The sequence below is a fragment of the Aspergillus luchuensis genome, chromosome 1 (genome assembly GCF_016861625.1).
Source record: "Aspergillus luchuensis IFO 4308 DNA, chromosome 1, nearly complete sequence".
NCBI classification, from domain to species: domain Eukaryota; kingdom Fungi; phylum Ascomycota; class Eurotiomycetes; order Eurotiales; family Aspergillaceae; genus Aspergillus; species Aspergillus luchuensis.
Genome location: NC_054849.1, coordinates 4475328 through 4491887, shown reverse-complemented (window position 1 = coordinate 4491887; position 16560 = coordinate 4475328). Strand labels below are relative to the sequence as shown.

At 49.9% G+C, this 16560-nt stretch overlaps 5 protein-coding genes across 5 annotated transcripts; 3 read left to right on the top strand and 2 right to left on the bottom strand.

The window, feature by feature from the left end:
- Positions 1–107: 107 nt before the first annotated feature.
- AKAW2_11501S (uncharacterized protein) lies at positions 108–658 on the bottom strand (the record flags this gene model as incomplete). The annotated part of the gene is made up of 2 exons (XM_041683993.1): positions 108–584; positions 656–658. The coding sequence occupies 2 exons, from the start codon at positions 656–658 to the stop codon at positions 108–110; spliced, it is 480 nt and encodes a 159-aa protein (XP_041538221.1).
- A 268-nt stretch (positions 659–926) lies between these two features.
- AKAW2_11500A (uncharacterized protein) lies at positions 927–1619 on the top strand (the record flags this gene model as incomplete). Its single annotated transcript, XM_041683992.1, has 2 exons — positions 927–1383; positions 1462–1619. 2 exons carry the CDS (start codon positions 927–929, stop codon positions 1617–1619), a joined length of 615 nt encoding a protein of 204 aa, XP_041538220.1.
- Positions 1620–4045: 2426 nt separating this feature from the next.
- AKAW2_11499A (cyclic nucleotide-binding domain protein) lies at positions 4046–6855 on the top strand (the record flags this gene model as incomplete). Its single annotated transcript, XM_041683989.1, has 2 exons — positions 4046–6460; positions 6511–6855. 2 exons carry the CDS (start codon positions 4046–4048, stop codon positions 6853–6855), a joined length of 2760 nt encoding a protein of 919 aa, XP_041538219.1.
- A 3296-nt stretch (positions 6856–10151) lies between these two features.
- Positions 10152–12788, top strand: AKAW2_11498A (Zn(II)2Cys6 transcription factor domain-containing protein; the record flags this gene model as incomplete). Its single annotated transcript, XM_041683988.1, has 4 exons — positions 10152–10971; positions 11028–11065; positions 11128–11358; positions 11415–12788. 4 exons carry the CDS (start codon positions 10152–10154, stop codon positions 12786–12788), a joined length of 2463 nt encoding a protein of 820 aa, XP_041538218.1.
- Positions 12789–13669: 881 nt separating this feature from the next.
- Positions 13670–16126, bottom strand: slx4 (the record flags this gene model as incomplete). Its single annotated transcript, XM_041683987.1, has 1 exon — positions 13670–16126. One exon carries the CDS (start codon positions 16124–16126, stop codon positions 13670–13672), a length of 2457 nt encoding a protein of 818 aa, XP_041538217.1.
- Between the last annotated feature and the right edge of the window lie 434 nt (positions 16127–16560).

The following is a 16560-nucleotide window of genomic DNA, read 5'->3' as shown; positions in this document are numbered from 1 at the left end:
ACATTAAAGGAACGTAAACGCCGCCCATATGAGCCCCGATCAACCATGCGCCAACCCTGAAAGCATTGCTGAATACCACCTAGAGAAGTATTTTGATGAAGAGGAGCTCAATTAACCTCCTCCTCTTCATCATCGAAGCTCGGAACAATCACATCCCAACCAGGATCATCCAGCTCCAGGTCAATCATGTCCTCACCCTTCTCCGAGTCCTCCCTGGATTTCCGGAACCTGAAAGCGATAGGCTGCCCATTCTTAATCTCAGCTGTTTGCAGCGTGAGAGTGCCGGCACCTTTCTTTGCGGCTCCACGTTTAGGAGCATTGTCATCATCGAACGCAGGCACCTCAGCCTCCAGTCGCGTCCAGCCCTTCTCTAGATCATTCTTATCCACTGCAACGCCGAACTCAATCTGAGAAGGATCTTCTGGAACCGAGTCGCCGTTGATTTCGTGAATCTCGCGGGATTTGAGGGCCTTGAGGAGCGCTTCTTTCGTAGTGGCGATCGTCTCCGATGACGGGAGCATCAGAAGCACGGTGGTCTTGTGCTTCTTGAAGAGAAGAGTCCAGCTTAGAGGGTCGGGTTGAGACTGTTTACATAGATTATGTTAGCACACCAGCATGTCCTCAGATCATATACAGAAATAGATAATGTACTTACCATGATGCAGACTGGTCAAGTATGGATTTTGTGATCAGTGAGCTGATCATCAGCGGGACCTCGGAGCTTTTCGACAAGGCGGCGGGCGGAAGTCGGCGAACCAAGCGCTCAGGTGCGTCCCGTTTTCCAGCTGCCCGTGATTTTATGTCCCCGGGGAAAGCTGACACCACCACAACCAGCCACCGACCTCCTCCGCCAACCTACGCATTATTCAAGCCATTAACGACCCTGGTTCGATCTTACCAACAGCAATCGCAAGCAGTCATTCACCATGGTGGATAAAGGCTGGGACAGATTAAAGGGACACGAGGACAGTCTCCTATGGAAGATCTGGCACTGGGACAGATTCTTCGAAGCAGATGCGCCCCCCAGACTCGGGATCAAGCTCAGAAAGCGTATTCAATACATGTCCACATCTGCTTTTTCCGCCGGTTTGGGTATCGGATACATGCACGGCAGCAAGACCGCAGCCTACCGGTTTCGAGCTGAGAATGCCCATCGCTTTCCCGACACGGCGCGGGGGTGGTACCAGTACCATAAGTCGAAGAATTATCAAGCTTTCTTGCAGGGATCTACTCAGGGCTTGAAGATGGGGTTTAAATTGGGTACTGGTGCTCTGTGTTTTTGCTTGTTGGAGGAGGTGGTGGATTACGCCCGGCATGATCAGAGGGATTTTCTGTCGACGGTTACGGCGGGTTTGTCGATGTCGGGAATCTACAGTGTGCTAGGTGGGTTACTCTATCGGTTTGCTATTCCCTGGGTTCTGAATTTTGGGCTAATGTTGTGTCATTGTTGTTGGTTTCTAGCGCGACAAGATATCTATACGGCTGCTCGTTCGGCCAAGACTGGTCTCAAGTTGAGCTTGGCTTATGGCATTGTGCAGGACGTGCTTGAGACTTGGCAAGGAACTCGTCCTGCTTATGTTGATATCGTTCTGGGAAGTCGTCGGTCGAGGACGGAGTGAGAGCTGCGCAATCTGCATAAGCACTTTTCGCTGGATGTCTACATGCCTCTCGGCTTTCTGTCCGGTCATCTTTCTCTGGCAGGCGCAACAAAGAAATCCCGCGAGCTCTTTACAGGTGAGTCTCTGATCTAATCCTGGAAGCACCATGGCATATACTAACGGCAGAGATCCAGTGTTGCGGAAATAGTTGCACAACGCCTGCCTCACTATCCTTGGACATCTCCACTCTACGAACAGAGGTCTTCTGAACACCCGCGCTCGACCAGCGCTGTCCGAATGAAGCAAACCACATACCCCGGACCGACCCACCGGCCAGACAGTCAATGGCGTCCTTATACCCGGGCTGCCCAAGAACAACAGGATGCGCCGTCTGTAGGCACAACAACAGCGCGCTAAATACGACTGGAAAGGAGTTATCCGGGCACATATAGGAGTTATCTATGAAAGGCAGGAAACGAAGCGCGGGTTTGAGAAATTTCTTGTGATGGAGTTGAGGATTGTTGATACCAAAATAATATATCAGACACGTCAAGTCACGTTCCTATCCCTAGGATTGGGACGGATATTACTGGAACTCATCCGAAAGCAGTACTCATCCGCGTGTCCCCATCACCTGACCAGCCGGGTTGATTAAGAACAGATGATGTGCAGCGGCAACTGCCTGCTGTCTGATCTCGTGCGCGCACGGATCCTAACCACCCGTGATTATTGGCTCTGGTAGGCTGTAAGACGTGGGAACCATGGCCTGGCAAACTGGCAAGTGCCGAGAAGGCTTGAAGCCTAAAATAGGGACCATACTCGTCTAGAAACTCGAACTCGAACTGGGATGCATGGTTCCCCATGCAGGTGGGCAGACGATCGGATCCATGATCGATTCTTATATACTTTGTAACTTCGGTCGACCTTACTCACACATACCCTTGTCCAGGGACATTCCTTGTGGATTTCTACATAGTATCAGTCTGGCAGCGATCTTCATTTTTGCTTGAGCCATGTAATTTTACGAGCTCACACTATTATTTTTTTTTTTTTTTTGTGAGTGTGAGAATAAATCCTGCGCTAGACTAGACTTCTGACTTGGACCCACCGACAGCAAGTATGCACTTACTTTGCTTCCTTTTGAGGTGCTGAATTTTGAGATAATAATATCAATAGTATTATAGTGTCACCTGTCACTCCGCTCAGTGTTAGTAGTAGATAGTAAGTAGTAGTAGCTTGACAACTTCCATCTAAGCTATTCAATTAGACCAATAGAGGGAAAAGCCAAAAAAGCACTGGCCGTCCATTCCTCCAGTCGGTGTCGATGTTACAGACCGGTGTTTCCGTTTCGGAGGATGCTCCCCACTCAGCAGAATTGACCAACATTCCCGCCAGTTTGACATATGGAGCATCACAGCTCTGTCTCGAGGATTCCAGTGCGACGATGATAGACTTAGAACATCACTGTGGAATATGGCACCACTTTATGCATGTCCAGAGTTTAAAGAATAAAGTAGTGACAATAGTAGTGACAGGAAGCAGATCGGAATCCATCCTAACGAGAGAGAGAGAAAGAAAGAGAGAAAGAGAGAGATCGAATCGTCATTGACTTTGGGGAGGGCAATCAGAGGAGCTTCCGGACCGGCGGTGGAGCAACAAGCGCGTTATTTGACGTTTGGTGATCCCCGCTTCGAAAAAGAAGTTGCAGCAGCACGACCTTTTTAGAATTCGACCTTCTCTTTTTCTCTGGTCCGCCGGCTAGACTGAACCACTGTTGACCACTCCGAGTTAGTTGGTTGAATTCCTACTAAACTAACTAGCTTAGCTTTCCACCCAGAAAGTCCCTCTTCCCCCCCATCATGCTCTCCCGCCCGTCTCCAGAAATATTATTATTATTATTATTCAGGTTATTGTTGTTGTTGCTCTGCAGGATTCCCGCTCTTTTGCCCGTCCCTCTCTGGCACACTACTACTTACTGTGTGCCTGTCGCATAGAGCCAACTAGAACACCGAGTAACTAGTAGCGAGCTGTTTCTTTTCCTTCCTCTTCTCGTCTTCTTTCTCTCCCAGCTCAGCTCAGCTCAGCTCAGCTTAGCTTCTCAATCTTGGTCAAAGCTGCTTCTTGCTTCCTAATCATCCAACATCGTCATCATCATCACCTTCCATCACCACTACCACTACTACTAGTAACTGCTACTACCACCGCCTTCCTTCCTCGCCCATCTGCCCTCCCCCGCACTGTCTCCGTTCCCATCCATCCATCGTCAGCCATGATGCCTTTTTGAGAGCTCCTCTCCCCCGTGATCTCATTCTCGTCGACGTCATCGCTTCCATTGGTCGCTTCGATACCGGCCCAACAAACTACATGCTCCCTTTTCGAATTTCTTCTCCAATTCTGTTTTGTCCCTTGAACTGCCCTCCCTGAACACACCTCTTCACCGGCCCATCATGCGGCGCCATGGCAGAGCTAGTGGTGGAACAAAAGCTGTTCACCCCATCTCCGACACCGCGTCGCTACTACATTCGTTCGATTCCATCACCAATCCGAACCGCCCCGTACGGCCGTCGCCCTTGACCTCCTCGAATATTCAAGCGCTCCCACTGGACCTCGTTGACCGCTTACGCTCCTTTCCCTTGTTCCAATCCACCCCCGAATCCTTCCTGGTCGATGTCGGCCAGCATCTGCGTCCACAACTCCATGCGCCCAATGACTACATTCTGACGGAGGGGGATGAGGCCAAGGCCATCTATTGGCTGGTTCGGGGCGCTGTCTCCGTGACCTCGCGCGATGGCGAGAGTATATATGCGGAGCTGGAACCGGGGGCCTTTTTTGGTGAAATCGGTGTACTAATGGATCGCCCGCGGACAGCTACCATCATCGCCCGCACTCGATGCCTACTAGTCGTTTTGACCAAGGAGGACTTCCGGAAAATTCTCCCTCGGTTCCCCGACGTAGAACGAGCAATTCGGGACGAGGCCCAGGAGCGACTGATGATCTTGGAGAAGAAGAAGAAGGAGACCTCGGTACCGTCAGTTGATCTTGTGAGTCCGATTCGGAGAGGTTCAAAGAGATTGCGGGACACATATTCCGGTGACCTGAACCTCGCAGATCAGGACGGCAGAAGCTTGAAGTCCGTCAATAAAAAGCGAAAGTCCCCGAGTCCCGGATTGGCTGATGGATCATCCAGTGCGCTGGCGAACGGACTGGTCAATGTCCGTTTACTTCTCAAGGAGCTGCCCCTCTTCTCCGGTCTACCGCCAGATATCCTCCATTTCCTGGGCCTGAATGCGCAACCGCGCTCCTACCCGCCATTCACCGATATCATCAAGCAGGACTCCCAGGGCCGGGAGATCTATTTCATCGTCCGCGGAGAGGTCGAGGTGTTGTCGGAGAGAACACCAAACCATCATGCGCAATCCTTGCCCAATAAGATCGAGCACCCTAGCTTCGAAGTCAAAGCCCGGCTGAAACAGGGGCAATACTTTGGTGAAGTTGTGAGCCTCTCCTTGGCACCACGCCGGACCGCCACCGTGCGATCCATTAGTGCGGTGGAATGTTTGATGATCAGCGGTGAGGTACTCGTAGAATTTTGGGAAAGGTGTCCTCCAAAAGTTCGCGAACAGGTGGAAAGGACCGCCAAGGAGCGGCTTCAAGCAGCGTCCGATGGCGACGTTGTGATGTCAGAAGCGGGAGCTGACGAGCAACCTCTGAGTGTCGATGATAACTTCAAGATGCGGGCGGGCCGCAGACAATCCATGCCGCTTCTTACCCTAACAGAGACGGAGTTAGACAGCACTCCGACAGCCAATGGTCTAGATGAACCAAGTGTGCTGCGGCCTTCCGATCCGGATCCATTCCTCAGTGTTGGGCTCGACAAAGTCCGGCTGCGAAGCCGGCGCAGCTCCGTGGCGCCATTGACGCCGGAGGAGGTTTCCGGGGAGCAACAGAGGTCTTCACCCTCAGCGGAGCCTAGATCTACTAGCTCGTCCTTTCTCACGCTTCCCGGGGCCGGCGAGTTCTCAACACCCTCGGAGACGGTCCGTGAGCCACGTCAGGACAACCACGGCTATCTCCCGGATCAGGTCCTTTTGGTTATTTTCCAGCATCTTGAGCTTCATGATCTCCTTCGCCTCAGGGCGGTCTCTATGCACTGGTCAGAGATTCTCAGCAAGTCAACGGAGCTGCTCCATCACCTGGACCTGAGCACGTATAACCGGTGCGTCACGGATGACGTACTGGTCAAGATCATTTGCCCCTTTGTGGGTAGCCGACCGCGATATGTCGACATAAGTAATTGCTTCCACATCACAGACGAAGGGTTTAGCAAACTTGTTGCGACGTGTGGATCTAACGTGGTCACTTGGAAGATGAAGAGCGTCTGGGATGTCACCGCATCGTCTATTCTTGACATGGCGAGCAAGGCGAACAACTTACAGGAGGTTGATCTGAGTAATTGTCGAAAAGTCGGGGATACGCTGCTCGCTCGGATTGTAGGCTGGGTCTCTCCTGGCCAGCACAAGCCACACGACGAGTCAAAATCAGGGAAGGCGTCTATGAAGCCGACCAGACAGACGGCCGCCGGGACCGTGTACGGCTGCCCCGAACTCAAGAAATTAACATTATCCTACTGCAAGCATGTTACGGACCGGTCCATGCACCACATCGCATCGCATGCTGCTTCCAGGATCGAGGAGATGGACCTTACCCGTTGCACTACCATTACCGACCAGGGCTTCCAGTTCTGGGGAAATGCTCGATTCACCAATCTCCGCAGACTCTGCTTGGCTGATTGCACGTATTTGACTGACAACGCTATCGTGCATCTTACAAACGCAGCAAAGCAGCTGCGGGAGCTAGACTTGGTGAGCTGATCCATCATACACAAACTGGTGACTAAACTAACGATCAATAGTCATTCTGTTGTGCTCTGTCCGATACGGCTACAGAAGTACTCGCTCTGCAATGTTCGCAACTGACCTACCTCAACATGTCTTTCTGTGGCTCTGCTATATCAGACCCATCTCTGCGCTGCATTGGCCTACATCTATTAAATCTCAAGCGTCTTTCCGTGCGGGGCTGTGTCCGGGTCACCGGTGCCGGTGTTGAGGCAGTGGCAGACGGCTGCAACCAACTGACATCCTTTGATGTCAGTCAGTGCAAGAACCTCCTCCCGTGGATCGAAGGCGACGGACCGCGCAAATACGGGAAGAAGATATCGTTCGAGACCGTCGCGCAAAACGGAAGGGTCTTTCGCTGATAGCCCGGTTCTGCATCGCTAAAACTTACCTCCCTGCAAACACCTATACTCTTATACTCTCTATCGTCCAAACTCTTCCACCCTGATCTTGACCTTACCACACACCCACTCTCTTACCTATTCCACCCCCCTTCTACTCTCTGCCACTTTCTTTCCTTCCTACTTTCGTTTAGACTTGCCCTGGTATTGGATCCCCCCCGGAGTTGTGTGTTTTCCTCCGTTCCAGGACTCACGACTGATGACCGTCATGGGTCTCGCTGCATTGCACTGATATCTGGAGCGCATTTACCCCTCGGGCTGGTTGCTGGCTTCTTAGATTTAATCTCTTTGTTGGTTGGGATGGTTTTCTTCTTTCACCTTGTTTTATGGATGCTTTCCAGGTTATAACGGACTCGGGCATGGGAGGAGTTGGGCTCTGAAACACACACACACACACACACAAACAGAGCATAGGATGTACGAGGACACTGGGCTCGATTTCAAATAATACTCATCTTGCATGTTGGAGCTTATATAGTGTATAACTGAATTTAACTGCTGGGGTTGATGCAGGGATTGCCCCGTTTTGAGGGAAGCAACACATTGATTCTTCTACTTGATCATTATACTCGTTTCTGCCAGCGCAGTTGTTTCGTGATTAAAAGTGGGCTTCTCGTTGGATTTCGACTTCAACGATTCTTTGGATGAGTTTCTCGTGCTGAGATAAGACTGGCTGCTGTTTCTGCTGGGAAAATAGCGAGTTTTGTCTGTATGTGTAGTATGTAGCTACTCAACTATCAGATGGGTGAGATTCTGGGGTTTTGATGATAATTCCCCGGCCAGTCTCCGCATGGTGCTAACTAGTGTGTGCGCTATTGTAGGTAGTCTAATGGTTAGTGTCGATGGTATCAATCCAGGAATAAGCTCACTCACTACCAGAGACACCTAAAGGCATTAGCTTCTTCTATACCAGCATTACACTTAGTAAGTTACATGATCTGAGATATTTTCGACATATAGTAAAAACAGATAAAGCATAATAAATAGGTAACCCTGATAGCAATCTACTCATAATAATGATTTTACTGAATCGTCCCTTTCCTAAGAAATATCACACGCAAGTAAGACACCTAAAGAACCCACTGCAACCTCTTCAGGAAAATCCTCTTCAACGGGACACAAAACACCCAGCCATCCACCCAAGCAGCTCCATGTTCCACAAACAAGACAATCAAACCGAATGCCTCCTCGTCCCATCATCCCACCACCCACCCATCTGGCTAAAGCGAAAGGGATTCCCCATCAGAACACACACAACAATATACTGCAATAATAATAATCCCCAGCGATATAGCCTGCGCAGTAACCAATGACTGCAACCTTGCAATAGACATACAGAAGGTTTCTGGGGTTGTTTTTCTTGGCTGATTTTATCTGGTAAATCCCGGTGTCTGAGTGAGGTCTCATGCGGGATTGATCTGTTAGTGATAACGGTAGGTTCCTTATATCTTCCCCCGTATTATATGGATATTACCATTGATGATGTTTGATGATGATAATAGTCATATGACGTTTCTGATGTGAGTCATTCTTGGCTTTGGGGGTTTGTACATGTGTCGTCTTCGTTGAGGGGATGCTTGCTGGTTAGATAGGTATTGTTGGAGGGAGGGTGTTGATTTCTTGATCTATGATGATGTTGTTGGGAGGTTTCTCTTCAAAGGTTGAAGGAAGGTGTATGGATTTGTATATTGAGGTTACTTGGGATGGGGTTGGACTATCATATTGGGGTTAGGGCAATATCTGGCTGATCATGTAATGTTGTTCTGGTTTCTGGTTACATATGGGATAGTTACTAGGTTGGAGGAGATATCGTGGTGTATAATGGCAGTACTTTGGGTAGCTTCTTGAGAGATAGTACTCTGTGGTTTGAGAGGAATGTTGTAGGTGATGCTACTATAGGGCTTGTGTGTGGATTTCGTTGTATTTTGTCAGCTTTTCCATTGGGTATGAGTCTCGAGTATTCGTAGCGCATATCTGTGGCCATTAGAGCACTGGAAAACATGTTCTGTATACTTCAATATGGTTAGAAAGTTGTCTGGAATTAGGGTATTCTGTGAATACTGTGACTATATCAATCTATGTGAGAATCAAGAAATAACATAGTCTTTCTACAACGTACTAAGCTTGTGCGTAGAATCAATATATTATCTCTCATAATTGATGTTTACTGCTCATACTGTTATCTGTTTCTCTCCAGCAGAAAGCTGTATAGAGCACCTCGTAGTCGAATCTAGGCAGACAATAGGAGCGTTTGTCCTGACCTACAAACCAATGCAGAACACCCAAACCAGATATTTTTGAAGAACCGAAAAAAATCAAAAATGATCTATCATGAGAAGAAACAGACTTTACAGCTTCTGTCTCAGTTTCTCGCTTGTCATTTCCCTTTTGCATTGGGGAGTCGGTTTATCCCGTATATCTGAAGGATAAATCCATCCAGCTTCAACCTGCCAATTTGGCCTCAAGGCCTCGCCCCTTTGTGTTCCGAGTATTTAGTCTGCCTCCCTCGCGTTGTTCCCCCTTGTCTTCTTCCCTGGTGGGGTTCTCCAAGACGCTGTCGTTTGCCTTTGTCACCTGAGATAGAGGGCAGCATCACTGTGCTGCTTCTGTTCAGGTTGCTGGAAGCATCCAAAGCCTACTGTTCAGCATTGTTCAATACCGCAATCACAGCCCTCTTGTCTTCCTTCTCCCATAACGCAGTTGATACAAGGAGGAAAGTGGAGGAGTCCTTGTACAGCTGGTGTATTTCATTGTACACATCTCTGTGTACAAACAAGTGCTTTGTGGTTGAAATCACATTGTTAACATATCCTTCCATTCAGAACTGCGATACGTGCTTTCTGGTCAGTATATTCCTGCTCTATTCAGTTTCATATCTTTGTTTCATTTGGAGTTCTCATAACCCCAAGGTCTTTGTCATTTTCCCTACGCAGCCGTCCTCTCCATTTCTCTATATGATACACAAAGATGCTCTTTGTTACTTATCTCAACAAACCCCTTGTCCTTGTTGTATGATATTGATCTTTAGAGACCAAAGGACTAACAGCATCTCACCTTTGACTATATAGAGGAGTTCTATTTCTTGGATCGTGCCGAAATACAATATCTCCCTAGCAGCACACTGTTCGCTATTGACACGCACTATTCCAAGAACCACCCTCTCACAAGACCTCTAACTCTCTTAACTAGGTATACTTTGCTTGCACGTTGCACGTCTCTTCCCCTTCGTGAGCAAACTTACCGGTCAATTCCTTACAATGGCCGCGAAGAGATCGTTCGACCAAGCTGGTCTTGGGGACGAAGAGAATCGGGCCGTGAAACGGCAATCGAGCGAGGAGCAGCTCCAGAGCCCCGACGACATTTTTGGTAACGCCGGGCTTGATGATGTTGGTGCTCAAGATCTGTATGGTGATCAGGCATATCTTGTCAACGCTATAGAATCTACCAACCGGGCTCAAGCTGGTGTATTCGAAGAAGCAGAACTGCATCAAAACCTGGACCCTACTTATCTCCCAGTTGTCCTGGAAGGTATGACAGCTGACATGATGCCGACAACATCTGCATCGGTGGCAGACAACGTTTCTGGCCTCTTTGAGGAGCCCTTGTCTGCGAGCGAAGGTGTAGCCGGGGCCAATGGTGACCAGACATCCCTGGACGAAGGTGTTTCCGCCAGCCAGGTTACCTCTGCCAACGGAGGCCCTGCTGAAAGCAACAATGCACCCACTGAGGATGCTGCTACAGCGGCGGCTACCGATGTACAAGTACCTCAAGAGGAAGCCCCAGCGCCGCCCAAGAAGAGAAAAGGACGCCCTCCGGGCTCTCGCAACACCACCACCCGTGCCTCCAAGAAGAACAAGAATAAGGAAGGTTCATCAGACAATGCAGGTGACGATAAGGATGATAAGCGAGACGCTTCACTCGAAATGCGCCAAACCTACGCAATGAAAATCCCGGCCAAGCCCCTCAAGCCGGGTGAACCGGACGATACAGATGCAGAGTTCAGCGAATTTGACGAAGAAAGTGACGAGGAAAGCAGAAATGGAAAGCGGACAAAGAGAAGAAGGAAGTCAAAGAGAGGTAAGATTTAAGAATCCAGAAAAAAAGTGTCAATGGTTACTAAGGAATGAAAAAAGATCCCTCCCGGACCACCCTTGCCTGTGACCTTTGCAAAGTAAGTGATCCCCTTTCTTGTGATCATGTTGCCCAGACTGACTCCGTTTCTCTGTCAATTAGATGCGAAAAGCGAAGTGCGACAAGGGTCTTTTCGGCTGCTCGAATTGCAGGAATCAGAACAGAATTTGTTGGGTTACTGATCCAATTTGGCTTCGCACTGAGCGTCGCGGAGCCCTTATATTGATGCGTCGAAGGATCATACATCTGGAGTGGTTGAACAATTGCCTTGAACAGGCAGCACGATCACTCAGCAGCAGAGTGAAAGCACTCCTGCAACAGCTTCAGAAAGCGGTAAGCATTATTCATACCAGACATTTCGATCAATCCCTCGCTGACCTCATATCCAGAATATCACTCCAGTTCCCGAGGAGCCTCTGGCCGTGGATCCTACTAAACTCGTTATACAACAAACGATACGCTATCTCAAGCAGAGCCGAAAGAACCCAAACAACTGTGATGAATACCCCTCTGAATTCAATACCCACGGACCCGGTGATTTGGAGGACTTGATAACCTCTCCGTTGGATCCCTATCCCGAAGACCATCCAGAGCGGCATCCTGAATTCAATACCATGGGCGATGCCAGCTTCGAGGCCTACGTCTCGGAAGGATTTGAAGATCCGACGGGGATTAGGATCAAACAAAATTTTGTACAGCAAATGGCAAGGGACTCCAGGGCCCAAGCACAGGGGCCTTCTGGACCACAGCAGAACGGAGCCATGCCCGGCCATGTTGATAATGGCACCAGGCCCGCACACCCGACGGGCCGTCAACAGGGAACTATACAATATCCCACAACGCCCCCTGCCGCGGCTTATCAGGGTCGTTACGCGCAGGTAAATATGGGCCAGCTTCCAAAGCAGGCTGGTCTGCCACAAGATCCCACTTACAACACTCAACTCGCTGCCCAGCTGGCAGCGAGCCAATTCTCTTCCAGCTTCCAACCTAGCACTCCATACATGCCCAATCAGCCCTTCTTCGCCCCTCCCCCGGGTTTCCAGCAGCAGCAGCAGCAGCAGAAACACCAACAGCAACGCCATGCTACTGCCCAGCCCTCCAGCACCATTCCAGCACCACCTGCGACCGAATCCTCCACCTCCACCCAATTTCCCCGACCCGAGAACGCCAACATGCAGAACAACAACATGTACACCCAATCCACCCGACAAGTACACCCCAATGCCCTCGAAGACCTCGCCCGATTCCAATACCAGCAGCAGCAGCAGCAGCAGCAGCAGCAACAGCAACAGATGGCCGCCCCCAAACAAAGCCAACACACCAACTACGAAACCCTCCCCCAGATCAACACCCCGGGATACTCAACCCATTACCCCTACGAGCAGCAGGGTCAAGACGACCCCCAACTCGCTACAGGCCCCACCTACCCCGATATATCCGACCATGCTCTCACTCAGTATTTGGGCCCAAATGAGTATGATCTCTATGGCCCTGACGCCGCCGCCGCTCTGGCATGGGCGAGCATGCCCGGGGGTGCTGCTGCTGCTGCTGCTGCGGCCTACCCGCACGAAGGTATGAGTTTGATTGGTGGTGGTGGTGGTGGTGTGCCTTCTTCGTCGGCGGGCGTTTCGCAGCCCCCGACTTCTACGCCTACCACTACTGCTACTGCTACTACTGCTGCTACTACTGATAATGTGCCTCAGAAGAAGGCGAAGAGGGGTGGGAGGAGGAAGAAGCAGCAGCAGCAGCAGCAGCAGCAATAGTAGTATTAGTTGGTGGTTGAGTATCGGTGTGCTAGTTTCGGGCGTACGTTGGTGTTGGGGTTCTGTGTGGTAGAGGGTATGGTATGGTATCTAAGGAGGTGTAAAGTTGCCTTAGGATTTTCTCTTTTTGTGTTGTGGACATACTATCCCAGAATAGTTAGATCTACTACTACTTTGCTTGTTTAGTTACTAAGTACTATCCTCCTTAGACACTTTTTCCCTCTAGGCTAGGCTTGGAGATGTTGTTTGACATGGTAGTAGTAAGGGGGGGAAATCTCCCTCCTATGTTGGGGGGGGGTATATACTATATGATGGGAAAAGATCTTAGTGAGTTTAGTTTGGAATATTTCATATGATGAATGAGTATGTATGGTTATTATGAAATGGTTATGAATTGATAATGTTTTCGCGTTGTTTGATGGTTAGGTTGTTATTTTTTCTTGGGATAGTATATCTGTTTGATATTCTTAATTTTCTCTTTTTGGCTTCCGAATGAATGGAACTTGCATTGCTACGTTATTCTTTATTTCCTCGGACAGTCTTCCGTATGCTGGCTATTAGTAGATAATACTCTACCTTTAATGATGTTATTCGAGATCAAGAGTAAAGGGGTATATAGTATCATATTAGGATTCCAGGCTGTGAACCAATCAAACCAACGATACCAAGCCAGACCAACCCAAACCCTAACCTAACCTAATCCCAAGCCTTTCTAGTATACATGCATCCATAACTCCAGCAACCACCTCAAACCAATGAACCAACTTCCTCCCAAAAAAATCAATACAAAAAATAAAACCAGAGTAACCGCCCAATGCATCCAACCCCCAAACCCACTCCAGACCCAAAATAGTTTATATTGAAAGAAAAAGAGATCAACATCACTCTCTCCTCTTCGGCCTATAACAACAAACCACCCCTTTACTCTCACACCACCTCCTCACGAACCCCGCCCCGACCTCCCGATCCTCATTCACAAGACCCAATCCTTCTGTATTTAACCATGTCGTGAACTCTTCCAGAGGAATGGGGTCGTACATGAGGATTTTCTCGTGCCAGGTTTGTTTCCTCGTGTGAGTATTCTGTGTGTGGGATGATGCAGTCCGGGTTGCGGATTGGGCGCGGACAGCTTTGGTGATTTGGTCGGTTAGGGGGTGGAGGATGGCGGGGGGTTCTGGGTCTTTGAAGGTGGATGTGATTGTAGTTCGATTAGGACTTGATGGTATGTTGGATGTGGGGAGGGAGGGGGCGTGCTTGTGCTTCCTTTGAAGGGTTTGGGGTAGGAAGCGGCCTGGGGAGGGGAAAGAGATGGGGATAGGGTCGGAATCGTCTTCGGAGTCTTCGATTTCTTCGACGTTGGCGTATGAGGGGGTTGGTTTGGGAGGTGATGTTGAGGTTATGGAGTTGGTGTTGGGGTTGTTTGAGTGGGTGGATATCGTTGTTGTTGTTAGCTTTGATGGTACATCAGATTGAGATTTGGCTTTCACCTCCGTGGTGGTTTTCCGTGTCGTGCCTTTTCCTTTTGGCTTATTGCCCGGGGCAGGTACTGATGCAGGGTCTGCAGACAGATCCTGCTGTGCGTTCTCGTCATTTGTCTCGGAAGATACGCCATTCTTTGCTTTCCAGCACTTTTCGAGCAGCTCGATCATCTTCTTCCGGTTCTTGAGTGGCTTGAAGCCGAACGAGGCAGCTTGCTTCGACAGCTGGGCATCTGTGAAGTCGTTGTATTGCGGCATCTTAGGGTCAGATTTGCGGGCAACGGATGTGGAATTCTGAGCCTTCTTGTTCGTTGTTTGAGTGGTAGGGGCGGGTATAATAGGCTGTACTTCGCTTGTCGAAGTAGCTTTCGCCTGGTCGTTATCTTTCTGTGTAGGGTTGATATCGCTGGTATCACATTCGACTCCAGCTTCTCCCCTGTCGCTGCTGGGTTGCTCACCTGGAGTGACAGTCCCAGATCTATCAGGCGAATTCACCAGATCCACCACCTCCACCTGCATTAGTGAACCGTCAACATCTCGAGATGCGACCGACCACAAGTTTCCTGAGCCATTGAAACGCGATACTGCAGAAGCTCCCCTGCTCTGCGTCCGATGCGGACGACCACTGGCTTCCAATGTCATGCTCCGTTCCGACTCGCTAATAGCTGCCTGCAGCTCTCTTATAGTAGAGGGTGAGTCTTCTCGCTCCAGCTGGCTGCACGTGCCAAATACCAGCTCCTGATCATCGAGGGATTTGGCGGCTTCTTCGGGAGAAAGCACCACAAACTCGGGCTCCTGGCCCTTTTTCTTAGATCTTGAAGCTCTAGGCTTCGCTTTCGGTGTCTCTTCCTCCACGATATCTGAACCCTCTGTAGACTCGTTGATATACTTCGCTGTCACGCGGGCAGTGAGTGTGGTAAATTTCTTGGTACGCTGCGTGGGCTTCTTTCGCGCGGCTGGTGTTGACTTGCGGGTTCCTTCTGTGCTAGCCCTCTCACTATCGTCGGCAACACTTTGTCTGGAACCAGGGTATACTCCGGAATCAACCAGCTCTATGCGCCTTCGTTTAGTCGGCCCACCATTATCAGAAGGCATATAGTCGCTTGCTGGAGCAGCAGGCCCATTAAATCCATACTCTGACAACAGGTTACCAAAGCCCCTCGTAGTATCATCTGGCCCTAACTTCCCTTCCAACTGAACGACTTCCTTAGCCTTATTTGTTGTAGGTGTCCAGTCCAATCTCCGCGTCATCGCTTGTTCAAGCTGTAAACCATCCCTTTCCCAATCAAGCACATCCTTTGTAGTCTTCTGAAACAGAGCAGCCGGTGGCGTCGACGGGTAAATGGCCTTCTCGCCAGCCTCCTTAGGTTGCAAACTGCCTGCCTTTGCAACCCTCCCAGTGATCGTCTTATTTGCCGGCTTCGAGCGCTTTGTCGCAGGTTCAGCGCGTTTCTTACTCGCACCTGATGTAGTCTTCTTCGCAGTAGTCTTCTCGGTACCCGCGAGAGACCCCGTCTCCTCCTTTTTCTGCTCCTTCTTTGGCCTACCCCTTCGCTTCGGTTTATCTGCCGCTGGTTCCCCCTCTAGCATTATAACAGCCGATTCATCATTCGTCAAGTTGCTGGAATTCTTGCGGGATCCCTTGCGGCGCGATTCGTCGACTTGATTCTCAACTTCGAAAAACCTAGAATGCGTCGGAGGACAAAACAATTCGGACGGGGACGGTATCGGGGTCGTTTCAAAGTCTACCGGAGACAGCCCAAATAACTTTTCGGGATCATATGCAGGCGGCGCTGGCGTATGGACTGAATTGCGCTCCGGCGAGGAGGAAAGTACCAGGACCTCCGCGGTGGCGGACATGGTGGCGAGGCGCAACAAATATCAGGAAGATCGCTCGGTCGACATTAGCGCGCGTTCGGGTTGGTGAGTGTTGTACGCTAAAAATGATTCTCCCCTGCGCTAGTGAGCATGGTGTTATGCTGTATGCGTGAGCCCCGGACGGTGGGTGTCTAGATCAAGTCAGTCGCGATGATGCGGAGAGAGTTGCCGGGCTTGGCAAAGTTGCATGATTGCCGCTTTGGGAGGGGGGATGCGGTGGGCAGGGCAACCGAGGTATGTTCTTCGTTTTTTCCATCAAGGGGATATATTACTTGGATTATATATAGAATGGAATATAGAGCATATAGCATCTTCTAAAGTATTATTTTTGTGTAGGAAAGAGCCGCAATCAGTGCTCCGCACCGACTCTGTGAATGACGGCCCTGCGTTCTATGTACAGGTCCTGTTTCTTATAG